The following is a 16,272-nucleotide window of genomic DNA, read 5'->3' as shown; positions in this document are numbered from 1 at the left end:
TTGTGTCTTCTGTGATAACTAATTATCCCAGCTAGTAGAGACTTTTCCATATGAAACACAAAACATTCTGAGCTCTCACCAGGCTGATCAAGATGATGTCCAAAGTGCCCAAACAGGAACTTCCTAAAATAAATAACCTATCGCATTTACATCTCAAATTAGAAAATTTGGAAGCTGACGTGTAGATGGAGTGCCAAAACAGAGATTACTGAAGCCTGCCCATTCCACGCCTTCCCCTACCCTGCGTCCCACTGGCTTTCTTTAGTGTCTCCTAGAACAAACACTGGTGTAGGTGCAAATGCTCAACTCACAAGGAATGCAGAGAACATGAAAATGACTGTAGGCTTGGCTGCTGGTGACCCCTGTGGCTACTCACCATTAGAAGTGGTGCTGGAGGCCACGGCCTTCTCGCTGACATCTGTCCGAGTGGAGCACTTCACTATGGAATTCTCAACTTTTTTCTTCTCAGTGGTCGTGGAGCTGTGGGACTGGGCCTCCATGACGTCTTCTCATTACTTCAGCTCCTCTCCACCAGGAATGCCTAAAGAAAACAACAGCGCCATCAACTCCAAAGAAGGGTGGACAAGGAAAATCTCACTCTTGAGAGTCCATTTCCCCTGTCACCTGAGAAAAGCCTCGAGCTTTAGATAGTTCAAAATCTGGAAGACACTTCTGCACAAGTTTTCTGGCAAAAAATGCCTCAAACTTTAACAAGCCAGTTGAATTCTATCTGCACATGCGAAAGGAGAATAGAGGGAAATGTCCATTATAATGTGGGACTTTTCCCCAAATCCTACCAGATATTTGTTATCAAAATCGTCCAAATATCTCAATTTTCAACTGTGTCTGTAGTGTGAAACTCAAGTGTCACATTACTCTTGTAAGCTACATCTACAAATGTTATCTTTAGGTGGTCAACTTTATAGGAAGGGGCATTTATGTGGACAACTTCCAAAGCAAGAAAAGGTTATTAATTATTAATTAGATGTTTCAAAGGGCGTCTGCCAATTTCCAATATCCAAGGCCTACCCAAAGTTCTGAATCATAGAGTAATTCAGGCCAAGCAGCCAATGAATTCTGTCTCTCTCATTAAGATATCTGAATTGCAATATGCCTCTTAATCCTAATTTGTCCAGGTAAATCATAGTCGTTAAGCTTTCTTAAGACATAGAATTTTTCAATTCACTTGATTTCCATTTTTAACAAAAGTAATAGAACATGCTCTCAGTCCCAAAAGGAAAAAAATCAAAAGATCTCTCATAGCAAAGACTGGGCTCACATAGAAAATATTAAAACTGGCGGGGCGTGATGGCTCACACCTGTAATCCTAGTACTCTAGGAGACCAAGGCAGGAGGGTCGCTTAAGGTTAGGAGTTCAAGATCAACTGAGCAACAGTGAGGCCCTGTATCTATTAAAAATAGAAAAATTAGCCAGGCATGGTGGTGTGCACCTGTAGTCCCGGCTACTCAGGAGGCTGAGGCAGGAGGATCGCTTGAGCCCAGGAGTTTTGAGGTTGCAGTGAGCTATGTGGCACCACTGCACTCTAGCCCAGGGCACAGAGCAAGACCTTGTCTCAAAAAAAAAAAAAAAAAAAAAAAAACAGAAAAAAGAAGGGAAGAAAATATTAAAACTCAGCTCAAAGCAAGTTCAGTACCTCTGTCTTTCACTAGCTTCATTCATGTGATAATCGCCCTAACTCATCATTCATCAATTCTCACTCTATTTGGTTCATGTTCTTTTTTTGCAGTCATGTTCTACACCTACAAAGAATACAAGAAAAGATGAAAACTACCCTCTCTAGCATGTTTTCTTCAAGCAATCTAGATTGTAACACCCATGGAGGGCATTTCTTAAGTCTAGTCATCTGCTTATTTTTCTACATTTAACAGATGCTGCTGTGTTCAATCAAAACAACAATTAATGAAATAAAATAAGCAACTGCTTAACCGACTAAAAAAGTTAAAATACCAGGTGAAGTATGGTCATCTTTAACTCATATTTGCAGGTGAACTGCAAACTGATTGTACAATAAATTCCCCTTGATCTGGAATTCAAGTAACTAGGGTGCTTGAGAGCCAGAAGCTGTACAGGCCTGTAGCACCAGCTTTCCCCCTAACTTCCATTTCTTTTCCGAGATTATCCAGTGTCATTCATGCTAAAACACACAAGTTATTTAAGAACAGCTTTTGTAGAAAGAAGAAAAAAAGAAGCACTAAGGTAAATTTACATATCAATTGTAAGATCCACTCCAAACTCAGAAACACCCTCCAAAGGGCAATGGCAAAGCACAACAGGGAAAAAGGGCTGAGACTTCCCTTTCCAAGGCTACCCCTGCATACAAGTCCCAAGTGTAGGGCTACCTAGATGGCACCTCTGGAGGTGTCCAGAGTACAACCTCATGCAACCTGTCACTGAGCCTCAGTTGTCAATCTGTCAAATGAAAGATCAGACAGTGGAATTTAACCTTTCTCTTTGAGGGGAGGGGCACAAGCCCTTTAAGAATATGCTAAAAGTTAAAGACCTTTCCTGCACAAAATACCCTTAAACACAAAAGTACACATTTAATTTCCAAAGGATACAGACTTTTCAAGCTTTTCCAATTATCTGGATAAAGAAGCCTTAAAGGAAAAATGATCAATGGTCTCTTCTAGCTCTAACAATCTCATAATGATTCTTTATTTTTTTAATGCTCCCCCCAAACTGATTTAAATAGCATCTTTAAAGTATGCCACAAGAACAATTCAATCCAATCCATCACTGTTTCTCAGTGTGGTACAAGAAGCATTTGTATCAGGATTGCTACAGGGCTTGGTAAACATTCAGATTCCTGGGTCTAATCCCTGATGCAATGCATTGGCCTTGGAGGGTGGCACCCAGGAACCTTTATTTTAACAAGCACTATTAATTGCCAGACTCGCTAAAGCTTTAAAACAACCGTTCTACAGGTTTATGTTTGCTCACTGCCCTATACCCAGTGCGGTAGGTACTCACTGAAGTGCGCCCAGAGTACAGAATTCCAGCAACTTACACAAACCTGTCCCAGCACCGACAGCAATGATAATGAACTCTCCTTCGTCTGGAAAAGTCTATGCTGAATGTCCATCTCCTCTCTCCAGACGGCAAGCTCCATGAGGACAAGGCTTCTACTCTCCCAGCACCTACTACACCTAACCATGTTTACTGAGTAAATAAATGATCACATGGATGAGGAAGGACTCTGTGACTTACACAATTCTGCAGTGTCTTGGATTTCAATCGCCATTGGTTTAGCTACATACATTTTCTGTTATATTCAGTGTTTCTTTGAAAACTGGCAAGTTATATACAAACTAAAAACCTTAACAGGAATGTTTAATTAATCAGAACACTCCATTCTTCACCATTTGGGATAAATAGGCATTTACTATGCTATAACCGTTCCCTTCAAAACACACCTTCGGTTTTATTGGTTGAATTTGGGCAAAGAATCTACTAGCTTAAAACTGGACCCTTAAACACGCAATGGACCAGAAAACACCATTAAAAGATGAGATTCCTAGTAAGAACTAAGTCTCTTCCTTAGTAGAAGGAGCTAGCTAATTAACAGGAGTCAAGAGACAAGTCCCCAAAATTCCTTGACAAACTTGGTTTTTGTGGAGTTGTTGGTTTTCCCCCTCAAGGCAAAGGACTTCATTTTAACAAAGCAATAAAACCTTCCCAATACTCATCACTGCACAGGCTCAAGTGAGAAGAGGTACAGCTCCAGGCACTGACTGAAATCACACTAATTAATGGTTTTAGAGAATACTAATTCCTACCCCCGTCTGAAATGTATTTTAAAAAAAAAATAGGCCCTTGGTCAGTCAAGAATCTACCCCCTTCTTCTATTTTGACAACTTATTTTTGGATCTCATTAGTTAGTAACTAATTATTTAAAAGTGTGGTTTGTGCTTGGAACCGGGCTATAAAGATGGCAACTTGCCAAGGCAGACATCTGCTTCCTGTACATTCCTATAAATTATATCAGCTTATTTTACAACTTTGTCCCTGTCAGTCATAAAAGAGAAAGTTTTAACATTCTAGACGCCCACACCTCATCAAACTGTGCATGAAGAGTCAGTGAGCAGAAAAGGGCGGCTGCTTCTAGTTGTGGTGGTGGATTTTTCACAGAATAGTAAGGGGAGTTCGGAAACTCATTCTGAATCGATGCATTAAAGCAGTAGGAACAGCAGAAATTCCTGATGATCCTGAAACATAACTGGGGCAGTGGCTCCACAGCACTCTTTAAAACCTAACTTATTTAGAACTTAAGTATTAACGGAAAATTTTTAAGTTCTGCTTCGCTTCAAAGACTTTTCTCTGAGGAAAACATGCCACCGTTTTTCAGATGTGAATGAAATGAGACTTTTCCCCCAATATAGTTTCTTTGCTTATAACTCCACACTGTTCTCCTTCAATCCCTTTCACTACCGAAACATTACATGCAAGATTTGCTGGCATGCCCCTTGACTTTTCATGCTTAAGGAAAAAAAAAATGTTTGTAGCTGACGTCTGAGTCCCAGCAGCTAGAGTGCATGAAGGGAAAGAAAAAAAAAAAAAAAACTGCAACCAAGGAAAACTGTTCTTATAATAGCATATGCCTCCTAGAGCTTGAAGTTTCATAGGTAAAAGGAGGGATAAACATTCCTTCCTGAAAGCAAACAGTCAAGGCTTTCCCCCATTCAACCATCCCTGAACCTTTTGTAATTTCCCTGAGGCCTAAACCCAGGGCACAATTAATTCCAGACCCTATTTTAAATCTAATCCCTCTCCCACTAGCAACCTGCCTGCAGGTGGATCTTTTCTTTCTAAATTATAAATCTGAACCTGCCTCAGCCTCCTACAAAAACAAGGCATTTAAAGCCTCCTGGAGCCATTGACCTGGTGATGCCCGTAGTGCACGTTCGCATTTGAAAGTGAGCAAGAGAGGGACCTGCCGAATTCTTGTGGGGACCTGCGTGATGCACAGCACTTGGACACAAAAAGCCTGGACGTCCCCTTTACAGTCGCCTCTTACAGCTGCAGGGGGGGGAGGCGGGAGGAGGTAGCCCAAAACAGAAACTTGCATTGTTACAAAGGTAAGTCCCCATTGATTATGCTAATTATTTTGATCACGTTGGATGGTGATGGCCAATTTTGTTTGAAAGCTCTGCACTTCCCTGTTGGGTCCCCTCCAGGTTCTGGTGCCCTCAGACGGGGGCAGTGGATGTTTTGCACCACTTTCCCCCCCGCGCCCAGCCCAGCCCCCTGCTCGCGGTCCCCCCGGCGGCGGCGGCGGCGGCGCGGTGGTTCATTAGCGAGCGCGCCGGGCCGCTCAGCGCCGTCTGCAGCGCGGGGCCGCCGCGTCCATCTCCGTCCCCGCCGCGCGGGGCAGTCCCCGCCGCGAGCTCCGGCCCGCGCCCCAGCCGCTGCGCCCGCGACCCGAGCACGCTGAGTTCCTCCGAAAAGGCTGCGAGTCTGGGGGCGAAACGGGAGCTCCCAGGCCCCACTTGGATCCGCGCGTTGCAGCAGCGGCTCTTCGGGAGACAATGCGCCTCCGCCAGCCAGGCCGCGGGAACGGGAAAACGCCCGGGGGCGGGGGTGGAGGCGCCTCCCCTCCGGCGCAGAGAAGCGGCCCCATCCATCCCCGCCAGAACGGTCACCCTGCACCTCGGGAATATTCACGGGCATCTGCAAACTCTCTCTGCAGTCGGCCCCGGAAAATTTCCAAAAAATCACTTGCAGGGGACGGCCCTGGTTGCATCCACACAGCTGTCTCAACCAGCTGAATTCAGGGAGGTGCAGCTTTCCAGGTACTTCGCAATGCAACACCCTGTGTGTCGCACTATAATAAAACGTTGGGGAACACTTGAAAAGTCTTCAGGAAACCAATGGGTGTGTGCTTCACTCACAGTGCTTCTAAGTCACCGTCTATTAACCTGGCCCTCAAATGTGTTTTTCTTCATTAGTTGCCATAAATAGATCCAGGTGCTGTGAATGGTTTAAGGCACAGACACATTGCCTCATTGTCTCTGAGAGAGGCCCTCGGTGGAGTCCCAAAGTTCTACCTTAAACACCAGAGGCTTTATGTAGTAAATAAAGAGCATGAAAAAAATCACGTACAAAAACCAGCCTTTCCCCTTGCAGGTATCTATCGTGAAACCTCCCACCTCCATGCAAGCAGGATTCCTTTGTCGTTTAAACACTTAAATGTTTAAAAAGAAAGCACCAATGCTACAGCCAACGTTTAAGAAGGTGTTTGAACTGAATGAAACGACTTTCTAATTTGGGGAGAAGTGAAGCAGCAGTTATAAGCTGATAGTGCATCCTTTCTGAACAGGAGACTTCATTTATTTCCCTAATCCAGTTGATTTATTTTTAAGTTGCCTGAACTTGGGCAATAATAACTCTGATTTTTTTTTTCTTAATGCATTTAAAGATTTTAAACAACTAAGTTAAAAGCCTGATTAATGATAACTGATCAGTTTCTGATAGGCTAAAATAGCTACTGGCAATGAGAGATCAGAAACAGAAGACATTCCAGTAGGCAAGGCAATGCTGTTAACAACACCATGCTTAGGCCTTAAGTGAGAAGTTACTCTGTGTAGCTTTAGGGGAACTATTACTCTAAGGCTTTCTTCCAGAAAAATCATATTTGTTTACACCTGCCTGTATATATTGATAAGCTCAATGATCTCCCTGATGTGCTAATGTTTTAAATACCCAGAAGAAACCAACCTGTGTAAGGATTTCTGAGACAGCCTACCTTGTATAACTGAAGAGTGACATTTCCCTCCACTTTTATAACTAGTAGATCAGCTGCTACTTCAAGATGCTACTCTTGGAGCAACAGTTTAGGTAAAGATTTACCTTACTGTACCTGTTAAATAACTAATTTCCTAAAAACAAACAAAAAATCCTTTAGAAAGACCAACTTTTTCTTACAAAATCAAGAAGGACAAATTAATAGTGATTTTAACTTTTTGATCAGTTCTGGAGTGAGAAAGTTTTCAGTTTAAATGAGCAAAATGCAGAGAATTGAAAACATTTCAGTGGATTTCATGTAATCATGCACTACAGAAAAGCTTTTATAGGTTTGTAATGTGGTTGACACTTCCTTGTGTTCGAAATATCTTTCTGAACTTAAAATCAATTAGATATGCATAACCTCTGTAACACACCAAAGTTCCCAAGATTTCTAAGGCTTCCTCTCCCTTCCCTGCCAGTATTGCCTTACTTTTTCTGCAAGAAAAGAAGCCCAATATCATAAGTTCTTAATGAAATCTTCATAAATTTTTAACTATAGTATTTTTTCATGTACAATTGTTTTACCTTTATATATGACTTTTTTTTCATAATCAGGAAAGCCTAAAGCCTTAACTGCAAATAAGAAAGCTGCTATCTGCCCAAATTGCCATTGGTCACCCAGAGGGTTCCCCAAATCTGCCTCCTATTGTTTTCAGTCTTTCTTTCCTACATTTCTGATGTCCCTAACCTCAGATAAGCAATATTCATGACAGACATCCCAACCTGGAATTACTCTAAGGGGAAAGAATTACCTGGCTATGGATTAAGTGAATTCGGTTTTAGTAAATTAACTACATCTAAACTTTAAATAAATCCACATATCTAACTTCAACACTGAAAAGCTTCTTTGGCATGAAAGCAATCATTGCTACTACAGCTAAAAATCACAAATGACATTTTCGTGTGCTAGTTTCATTTTTCTGCCACGTGTATTTAAAAGAAAAGATTATCAGCTACTCTTTCTCAGCAGCCAGAAGTACTTTATGAGAAACATTTGAAGGGAGTATGAGGTCTCTATTTAATACTTGTTACCATTTCTGAGTTCTGCAAAACTATAAAATGAGTCCCATGTGCCTTGGTTGGGCACTGCAGGAAGCAGCCTGCGTAGCAGGTGCCATTAAAGAATGAGCAATAACGTGGAGCACACTGCACCCTCACTTTGTGTGCGTTAGCTGGATACAAACAGTCCTTCTTAGAAAAGGAGATCTATAAGTCAGTTATCAGTTTGTAGATCAGCTAAGCTCATGAAAACTATATTCCTCTTAAATCCACATATATCACACAAACATCACGATTGATCAAATGTGTCCCTTTCTCTCACTTCACTGAAGCTTATGGGAATTAAAAGTTTTCACACATTTGTAGAAAAAAAATTTAATTATTCTCATAGAACTTTTATAGTCATTAAAGCTTCCTAGAATCCTGTTGTGTCTTTACAGTCAAGCTTACGGGGCTACGTAGATTGCATGTTCTGTGAATAGTAATTTACTTTTACGCTATCACAAAGATCACAAAGATCAATAACCTGTTGCATGTTAAAATCATCTATAGAGATCCCAAAAGTACTTAACATATTTTCATGTGAAGTACTATTCACCATACTTTATCCTCCTAATTTTTAAACTTTTGATTCTTGAGTCTTAACTGCAATTTTAAAAGCAACTTTTTCAAAATCTAAGGATTTTTCATTAAGGCTTATTCAGTAAAAATTACCCATGGTCCATTTATCCTAGGAACCTTGCTTATTAAATGAAAAATCCTTCAGCTGTCTTATTTTTCACCCCTTAGATGTACAAGACTGCCAAGCCAACCTACACCAAGCTACATACCCTCCCAGTGAAACTCTTTGGTATGGAATTTCATTTCAGCATCCACAGTTCAAACAGCAGACATTGTCCTGGAGTGGCATGGCCCGATCCACATGTCTGGCTCCTGGATTCCAGGTCTGCATACATCTTAGTCATCAAGGCTTCATTCTTAAGCTGCTGGATGAGGTTTCTCTACACACTGATAACTTTCTTCAGACTGCATTATACTTTTTAAAAATATCACAAAATGAAATCAATAATAGGGTTTAACTGCCTCATTCCTTCATTACTGCAATTTGAAACTTATCTTTCATCTAAATGGTGAGTTTTCAGTCTCTTTTTGTAAAAATCAATAGTTTGTAACGTAAAGCACCCTGGAGTCTTGTTAGGCATTTTATGCAATCTTCAAAAAAAGTCAAGGTAGCGAAAGCTAAAAATTTCTGCATGAAAATAAGCAAATATAATGTCACACTGAATTCAAAGTGATTCCAAAAGAGATTTAAACAAAATTGCACTTATCTCCCATGATTTAATTAATTTAATTTTGTAGCATAAAAATTACACAAACACACAACCAAATGCTTGTGGTCAAAAGGTAGTGTCATGCCACCTCCCCAGTCACCACACACTCCCCTCCAAAAAAACAAAAAAGTAAAAGAAAAGAAAAAACCCTCTAGCTGTTTCAGGCCAGCAATCAATCCAATTTACTTCAGGTACAATTTATATGTACAGTGCATGCCACAACAAAACCACAGTATGATGCCAACACGGCCCTTAGGAAAGTTTTCCCCTAAATCTCTGGAAAGGAGCTTTAAAAGAAAGCAAGGATTACAGTCAGCTAGAAGGTAGGGAGGGGACTTACCTCAAACCCAGCCAAGCGGAAATCAGAGCAGTAATTCTACAAGTCGACAGAGTACACTTTCAAAGCTATAATGGTGTGAAGAAGTGCTGGCCAGCCTGGCCTGAAGGCAGCACTAATACACTGATGACTAATGGCTAGGCCCAGGCAGACAATGAATTTGGGGCTTGAAAACTAACAGAAACCATGCAGTACTTTGACAAATGGGCTTTCACAATTTCATTCATTGAATAACCTTTAAGCACAAAATTGGCTTGGGTTCTCTTGGGAATTATATGACATGTTGTTGGACAATGATGTAAGTATTTTCTTTTTTAATTATGAACTCTTATGCAAAATGCAAAAGCACCATATATGAGGACACAACTATCGATACCACAGATGCAGATGTGGAGCTCAACACAATATTGCCTTTCAGGAGGGGGCTGAAATGTTCCAAAGCCACCTTATTAACTATGTAATGGCTTTTTCATTCAGCTTCTTTAGAAGGCCATAGATTTTCTGAGACATTTTGTCAGGTTAAAATATACATGCACAGAACAAAAAACACTTTCACATTTAAAAAAAAAAACCAAAAAACACTCACAGAAGTAATGAGTAGTTAAGAAATTTTGCACTAAAATATAGTGCATTTCGAATTACAAGTGAAAAAAGTCTAATTTTCAGGGGCCAGGCAAAAGAAAAGTGCCATAAAACAATTGAGACACCATATAAAGTTTGCAATCAAATGCACTTACAAACACATTGAACATCCAATTTCTTTCAAACAGCTCTCCTCCTTCTTCCCTGAGTAACTAGCCTTTCAATTTAAAAATAATAATTTTGGCAATTTTTAAAAAGAGAATGAAATATCTAAAGTGTCTCTAAATTAACAAGTACCACTTACTCCAGACAGCATTGCCTTTAGCAGCTCCTAAAAACTTAAGAAAAGGATCTTAAAACAGGAAGCTTAGTGAGCTCATAAAACTGTGTTGGAGCCAGGAACACATAGCATATTTAATCTGCAAACTGTGAGAGTCTACAGTGATTTCAGCAAGATCTGAGGCATGCCCTCAAGGTTTGCTGGGATCTGGGATTAGGGGGTTGATAAGAACCTCTACTGCCCATGGACATGTTTTTCTTCTGCAGTTAAACACAAATGCATAGAGACGTTTGACTGCTGCTTGGCGTTACTGCTCAAGTTATATAAAAGCTTTGCAGCTCCTTTTGCTGTCAATATATCAAAGTTTAAAAAAAAATCATCAAAGTGTGAAATTTCATTTAAAGTCTTCGCCAGTCTACAGCTCTATTTCACAGGCCCATCAAATAAAAGCAAAGATGAAAAATACACTGAAAGTACTTGAAAAAGTTTGCAGCAGTACCCCTGCCCTGTTGTTGTTTATTCTGTCTCCCTTTATTTGCTTTGAAACTAGAAACAGATCAATTTTCATCTAGAAAAATGACAACATGAAGTGAAGGGCAGCATCTCCTACCAGGTTTTAATGAAAAGACAACCCTGAAGTCATCATTACAGTGGAATCTTTTAACAAATATACATATATATGTATGTTTCCTCTATAGTCATTTCAGCATTTTAATTGTCTCTCATGATGTAAGTTGCCAGAAAATTTCTTGAATCTTCCAAAACAAATCAAACAGACCTCAGAATATGAATGCCAGCAAAACTAAAACCCCCTTCAAAGAATTCTTTAGCTGAGGATTTACAACAATTGCATAAAGAAGAAAAGTCTGACTTTTAAGATAATCTACTATAGTCTAAAAGCATTAACATTCCATTACTAAGGTTTTCTTGAGGATTTCATGACTCATTGATTCACTTTTCCTTCAAGACTGGTTTTTCTTTTCTTTAGTACATTACTATCTCCATATAAGTGAGTGCATGCACTGAAATCATTAAATTGTTTCCTTTCATAAGCCCCCAGACGCTATCCTCAAAAAAAAAGAGGTGGGGGCTCTCAGAAAGCAGGGTACCTTACATAGAAGGAAGGACCTCTAAATGGCTAAGCACAGAGGAAGTCTGAAACCCTTGCAGCATGAAGGTAATTAAGGAAACTTCACTGGCCAAGAAACAAAGGAAAGTCCAACTTTTAGACCTGGGCATCAAATTGATAAATTAACAATTCTTTCATTAAATAAGTAATGAAATAACTCAACAGAACCATTTTTCATCAGTGCTGAATTTTCTCATTTCTGTCTGTGGTCCTTTGCAAATTAGATATACAATAGAAATGTGTTTATGTCAGAGTTCAATCAAGGAATATAAGCATGTTAAAGGCACCGGGAATTGGTAGGCATCTGAGTTGGACCTACTAGCCTATTAACAATAATGCAATCTATATCTTTTAAAGTGTTTCTGCTTGTGTGAAATTTCACTAGACACCTCTCACATTGGACTCATTCATGCATCTTAAACCAAAGCTTCCCTAGGTTGACTTTAAGAATTACATACCCTGAAAGGATCTCCCCTTAGGCGGGGAGTTTCTAATTAAATAGCTTTTAGTATAAAATAAACTCTCTACTCTGTATAAGCATGCTATTACAACTAATTTAAATGTTATTTCATGTTTGTTTTAAGTTTGAATATAGTCTAACTGGCCAAAGTGTTTGTGTACCAGGTTGTTAAGACCAATATTTCCTAGCATAAACAAATTCTTTAGATACTTCACAGAGTTTACATTGTTAAAAGCAATCACCACTGCTTTAATATATCCCCTTGACTGAAATACTATTCTGCTTTAGAAAAAATAGAGAGATTTTAAGGGTTTTTCCCTATTTTAAAACATAGCATTTTCCTCTTTCAAAATAATCTTGACACATGTAATTAGGAAACTGTCAGACTATTATTAATTTTTAATTTAAAACCTAAATGAAATAATTACAGGAATCAATCAATAAGGCACCTATTCAAATTACCGAGCAATTACATAAATACTCAAAATTAATACTTTAGGCCAATTCTTGAAGATTTCGGTCTACAACATGCTAAGACATCAAACAACACAAAAAGTGTAACATGGGGAGGATGAATAGTTCCTGCCTTAAATAGACTGAAATGAGCTCATTTCAGATGGCCCCGGCACAGGCGCCCCACCAGCCATGCCCAACGCACTCAACCCTTTTATTTTCAAAAGTTAATTTATTTCCACCAGACGCGTATTCCAGGGATCTAAAAAATGGCCTCGTACAAATTCTGTACAAAATCACATTTAGGAGGGAAAGGCCTAATTACTTGAATTTTCAGCGAAGTGTATATACTGTGCTCTGGAAAGACTAATTGGGGAGGAGAGAGAGGAGAGGAAAAGGAGAGCTGGAGGTGTCTTTTAGAACTAATAATACGAGCCGGCTAATGGCACTGCCATGTATTTGCACAGCGGCCGGCCCTCCATACCTCTGACTAAAGGGCTCTTTTACTTGGAGACGCGGACAGTCCATCATTTCAAACTGAAGTGGCAGCTGGAAAATGTGGAACAGCTGGCAAAGAGCTGGGAGAAAATGTTTTACATAAATATATGTACGTAGAACCTGGCAGAGGGCCATAAGCACTGCACCCAAGGCCAGCGTCTAGTGGGCAGTCTACACCCGCAGATGAGAAGTTGGGGCCGGGAGGACCACAGGTGGAGGAAGCCTCCTTAATCCTCTCTCCAGGCGGGGCCGGCCAGGGAAGCCCGGGTCCGGCGCCTCTAGGGGGCTGGCATCTTACGGAAGGAGGTGCAATCCAGAACCTGAGCACAAAGTTCGGGAAAGGGGGTTAAGGCCGGAGTGGAGTGGAGCGTCCGCTTCTGGCAATCTGCTCAAAAGTCGCTTTACAAACTCTCCAAGTTTGGGGGTCAATATTTACACCCTCTCCACCTCCTCCCGCTGCTACTGAAGAAAGCAACAGTCCCCTGCAGAGTGATTCCTGCCCAACTCTACTCTGGGTAAATGCGGCCTCTTAAGTGACCATTGCGAGGGCCACGGTTACTTTTGTGTGTGTCTGTGTGCGCTGCCCCTGGAAAGGAAAAGAAATGAAAGAGAATCCCAAATCACACACAGATGGCACAACTTTCACTTTTCCTCTAAGACGACGGAGGCGCGCGTCTCTCCATCCCCCACGCCCTGCAAAGGGAAGCCCGGGCTGGAGAAAGCCCCGCAGCGACGGTCCCCGCGCGCGCCCGCCGGCCGCCCGCCTCCTTCCGCCCGCCGGGAGGGCCGTGCGCGCCGGGCGCCGCGGGGCAGAGCGCAGCGGCGCCCAGGGACGAGCCGGGAGCTTCGGGGTCTAACGTAGTTTTTAACCCTTTGGGCGTGGTAGAGGCGAGGCGCGCCGTCGCCGCTGCGGCAAACTTCGTCGCCCCTGCGGGATGAAGCGGGAAGAAATCCTCTCGTCCGTGTCCGGACGGCCGACGGGTCAGACACTTGGAGAGGGACCTTCAGGAGGCAGGAGCGAATGAAGGACTGGCTCCGACGCCTAACGGGCGGCTCTCTCAATCTGAGCGCCTCTTTGACAGCCATTTTCATTCCATCCCGTCCCCCCCGGGGACCACCTCTGGACACGCGGGCGCGGGCGCGGCCGCAGGAGCGGGCTGCGGGGCCCGCGAAACAAAGAACTTCGGGCGGGACGTACCTGCGGCGGCGGCGGCTGTCAAGTCCCCGAACTTCCCATAGACCCGCGCACGGGGCGCGGGCGGGCAGCTCCGGGCTCCGCGCGGCCGCGGGCGGCTCGGGCTACCGCGGGCGGCCGGGCTGGGCGCGGGGTGCGCCCGCCGCGGGCATGGTGCGGCGCGGGCGGCCGCGGGGCGCGCGGGGCGGGCGGGAGAGCGGCGCGGGCGAGTGGGAGCGCCGAGGGTGCGCGGGTGCGAGTGTGCGAGCGCGCCGGCGGCGCTGCCCCTGCCCGCTCCCGCCCGCTCGTGCAGCTCCGGCATCAGTTTCAGGGATCGTGTAATCCGATCCCTTCTGACTCACAGGCCCTGAGTGACAGTTCTGATTTGGTTCAACCGCGGGAGGGAGGAGAAAGAGAAAGAAAGAAAGCCCCCGCCGTATGCCTCTGCAGGCATCCAATCGACTTTCTGGAAGAAAGTCCCATCCCGGCCTGGAGCCCCGCGCTGGGTGGAGGAGCCCCCCACGCCGACCCCACGCTGCCTGCGCTACTCACTGGGTGGAAAAGTTGTCCCTCGGCTCTGCGCTGCCCTCCCGCGCGCTCCCTCCTTTCCGCCTCTCCTCCTCTTCCTCCTCCTCCCCGCGCTCCTCCTCCCCCAAGTTTTAACAGATGTTGCCGGACTCTCCTCTCTCCTTCTTCCTCCGCCCCCGCCCCCGCCCCGTCCCTTTTCTTTCTGCCACTCTTCGGCTCGCTCGGAGGGGACGCGCCGGGCAGCAGGACGCCTGCCGCCGCAGGGGGCGAAGTTGGGAAAACTTGGAGTGCTGCTCGCCTTACTTTTGCTTCCTCGCTCCTTCCAGGCCGCGCCGGGGCCCGCGCTTCCCCCGCCCGCCGGGTCCCGAGCCCGGCGCGGGTCCCGGCTGCGACGCGGGCGGCGGCGGCGAGGAGGCGGCGCGTCGCGGGCCGGGTCGGGGGCTGGGGGAGAGCACAGGCGCCGCGAGCCACGCGCGCGCTCCCTCCCTCCTCCGGCCCTCCGCCCGCCCGGGTCTTCACACAGACACATTCATGCCTGCTCCTCCTCTTCCCCCTCCTTGACCCTGCGCCCGCCCGGCGCGCCGAGGCCCCACCCACCCGGCGAGGGGAAGGGGGCCCGGTGTGATGTCACGGGCGCCCTCCCCGCCGCGCTCGCCACTCGGCCGGGGCGCCCCCCAACCGCGCGCCCGGGCGCCCGGGCTGCGTGCTGCCTGCGCCCACCTTCTCCCACCCAGCCTCTCCTCTCCCCTTTCTCTCCCTCTCGCTCTAGGGCTGGACTCCCGTTTATTCGAGGCCTACCGATCACCACCACCACCCACCTTGGCTTCCCCTCCTTGTTTTACATTTCCCCAGGCCAACCCCGAAACGCCCTGTCTCGCGGGATGATGCTTTTGGAAGTTCAGGGGTTTTCTCTCCTCCGGACTCATCTGCCCTTGGGCCCAATCTGGGAAGTGGGAACTCTCACCACACAGCCTGCTGTCCCTATGGGCCACTTTATAAAGGACACAAAAACAAAGACCCCGGGCTTGGAGCCTGGACTCCAACGTGGTGATTTTCCTTGAGCTATAAAGTGTCTGTGTCCCTGATGTATTTGCAGAGGCCCGTCCTAGTCCTAGTAAAAATTACTTCCCTCCTTCCTCAACCGGCCGGTCCACATTCATCTGCTTCCTTTCAATGTACCCAACCTAGACCTTTAACTTAAAAGAGGAGTTCTCAGGGGGGAACAAAGGAAGAAAAAGAAAGAACGAAAAGAAACCCCTGTGACATTCCAGAATCCCCTCTTTCTCGGTAAGCTGATAGTCTACCCACCCAGCAAGCCAGAAGTGCCCGAGCTCACGGTGCGCTTGTGTGCAGTCTCTGGGTGTCTTGACTGAAGGAAGAGAGTGGGTGGATGAATGATTAGCTATTATGATTTGAAGAGCATTTTGAGATTCAGCTGCTTAACTGGAGGATTTTTTAAGGGAACTGACGGTGTATTCGCTATTTGTTTCCTGGGACTTGTTGCTTATCACAAAGACATGACAAATGCAGAGACAGTGGTGGTGGCCAAGTAGGGCTGAAGCCTCTGCTAGCCATTTGTTTAAAGATTTCTCTCTCCCTCACTACTCTTTAAAAGAAAAAAGCAAAACACCAGTTACTCATCACAAAGAGCAGGAGTCTCAGAAGGCAGGAGGGAGCCCCAACTCCCCTCTCCTTT

The 16,272-nt window shown here is 44.6% G+C and overlaps 1 protein-coding gene across 2 annotated transcripts in view; it reads right to left on the bottom strand.

Moving 5' to 3' along the window:
• GLI3 (GLI family zinc finger 3) overlaps nt 1-14,681 on the bottom strand; it is a 268,725-nt gene extending 254,044 nt beyond the window's left edge. For both annotated transcript variants that reach the window (XM_012740961.3, XM_012740966.2), the window contains exons 1-2: nt 14,601-14,681; nt 377-541 (exon numbers count right to left, since the gene is read on the bottom strand). In XM_012740961.3, the coding sequence (XP_012596415.2) occupies nt 377-500 (124 nt within the window). In that variant the 5' untranslated portion in view covers nt 501-541; nt 14,601-14,681. The remainder of the gene's footprint in view (nt 1-376; nt 542-14,600) is intronic.
• Nucleotides 14,682-16,272: the final 1,591 nt, after the last annotated feature.

This window comes from Microcebus murinus, chromosome 9 (assembly GCF_040939455.1).
Source record: "Microcebus murinus isolate Inina chromosome 9, M.murinus_Inina_mat1.0, whole genome shotgun sequence".
In the NCBI taxonomy this organism is placed as follows: Eukaryota; Metazoa; Chordata; class Mammalia; order Primates; family Cheirogaleidae; genus Microcebus; species Microcebus murinus.
This window is presented reverse-complemented; position numbering and strand designations above follow the sequence as displayed.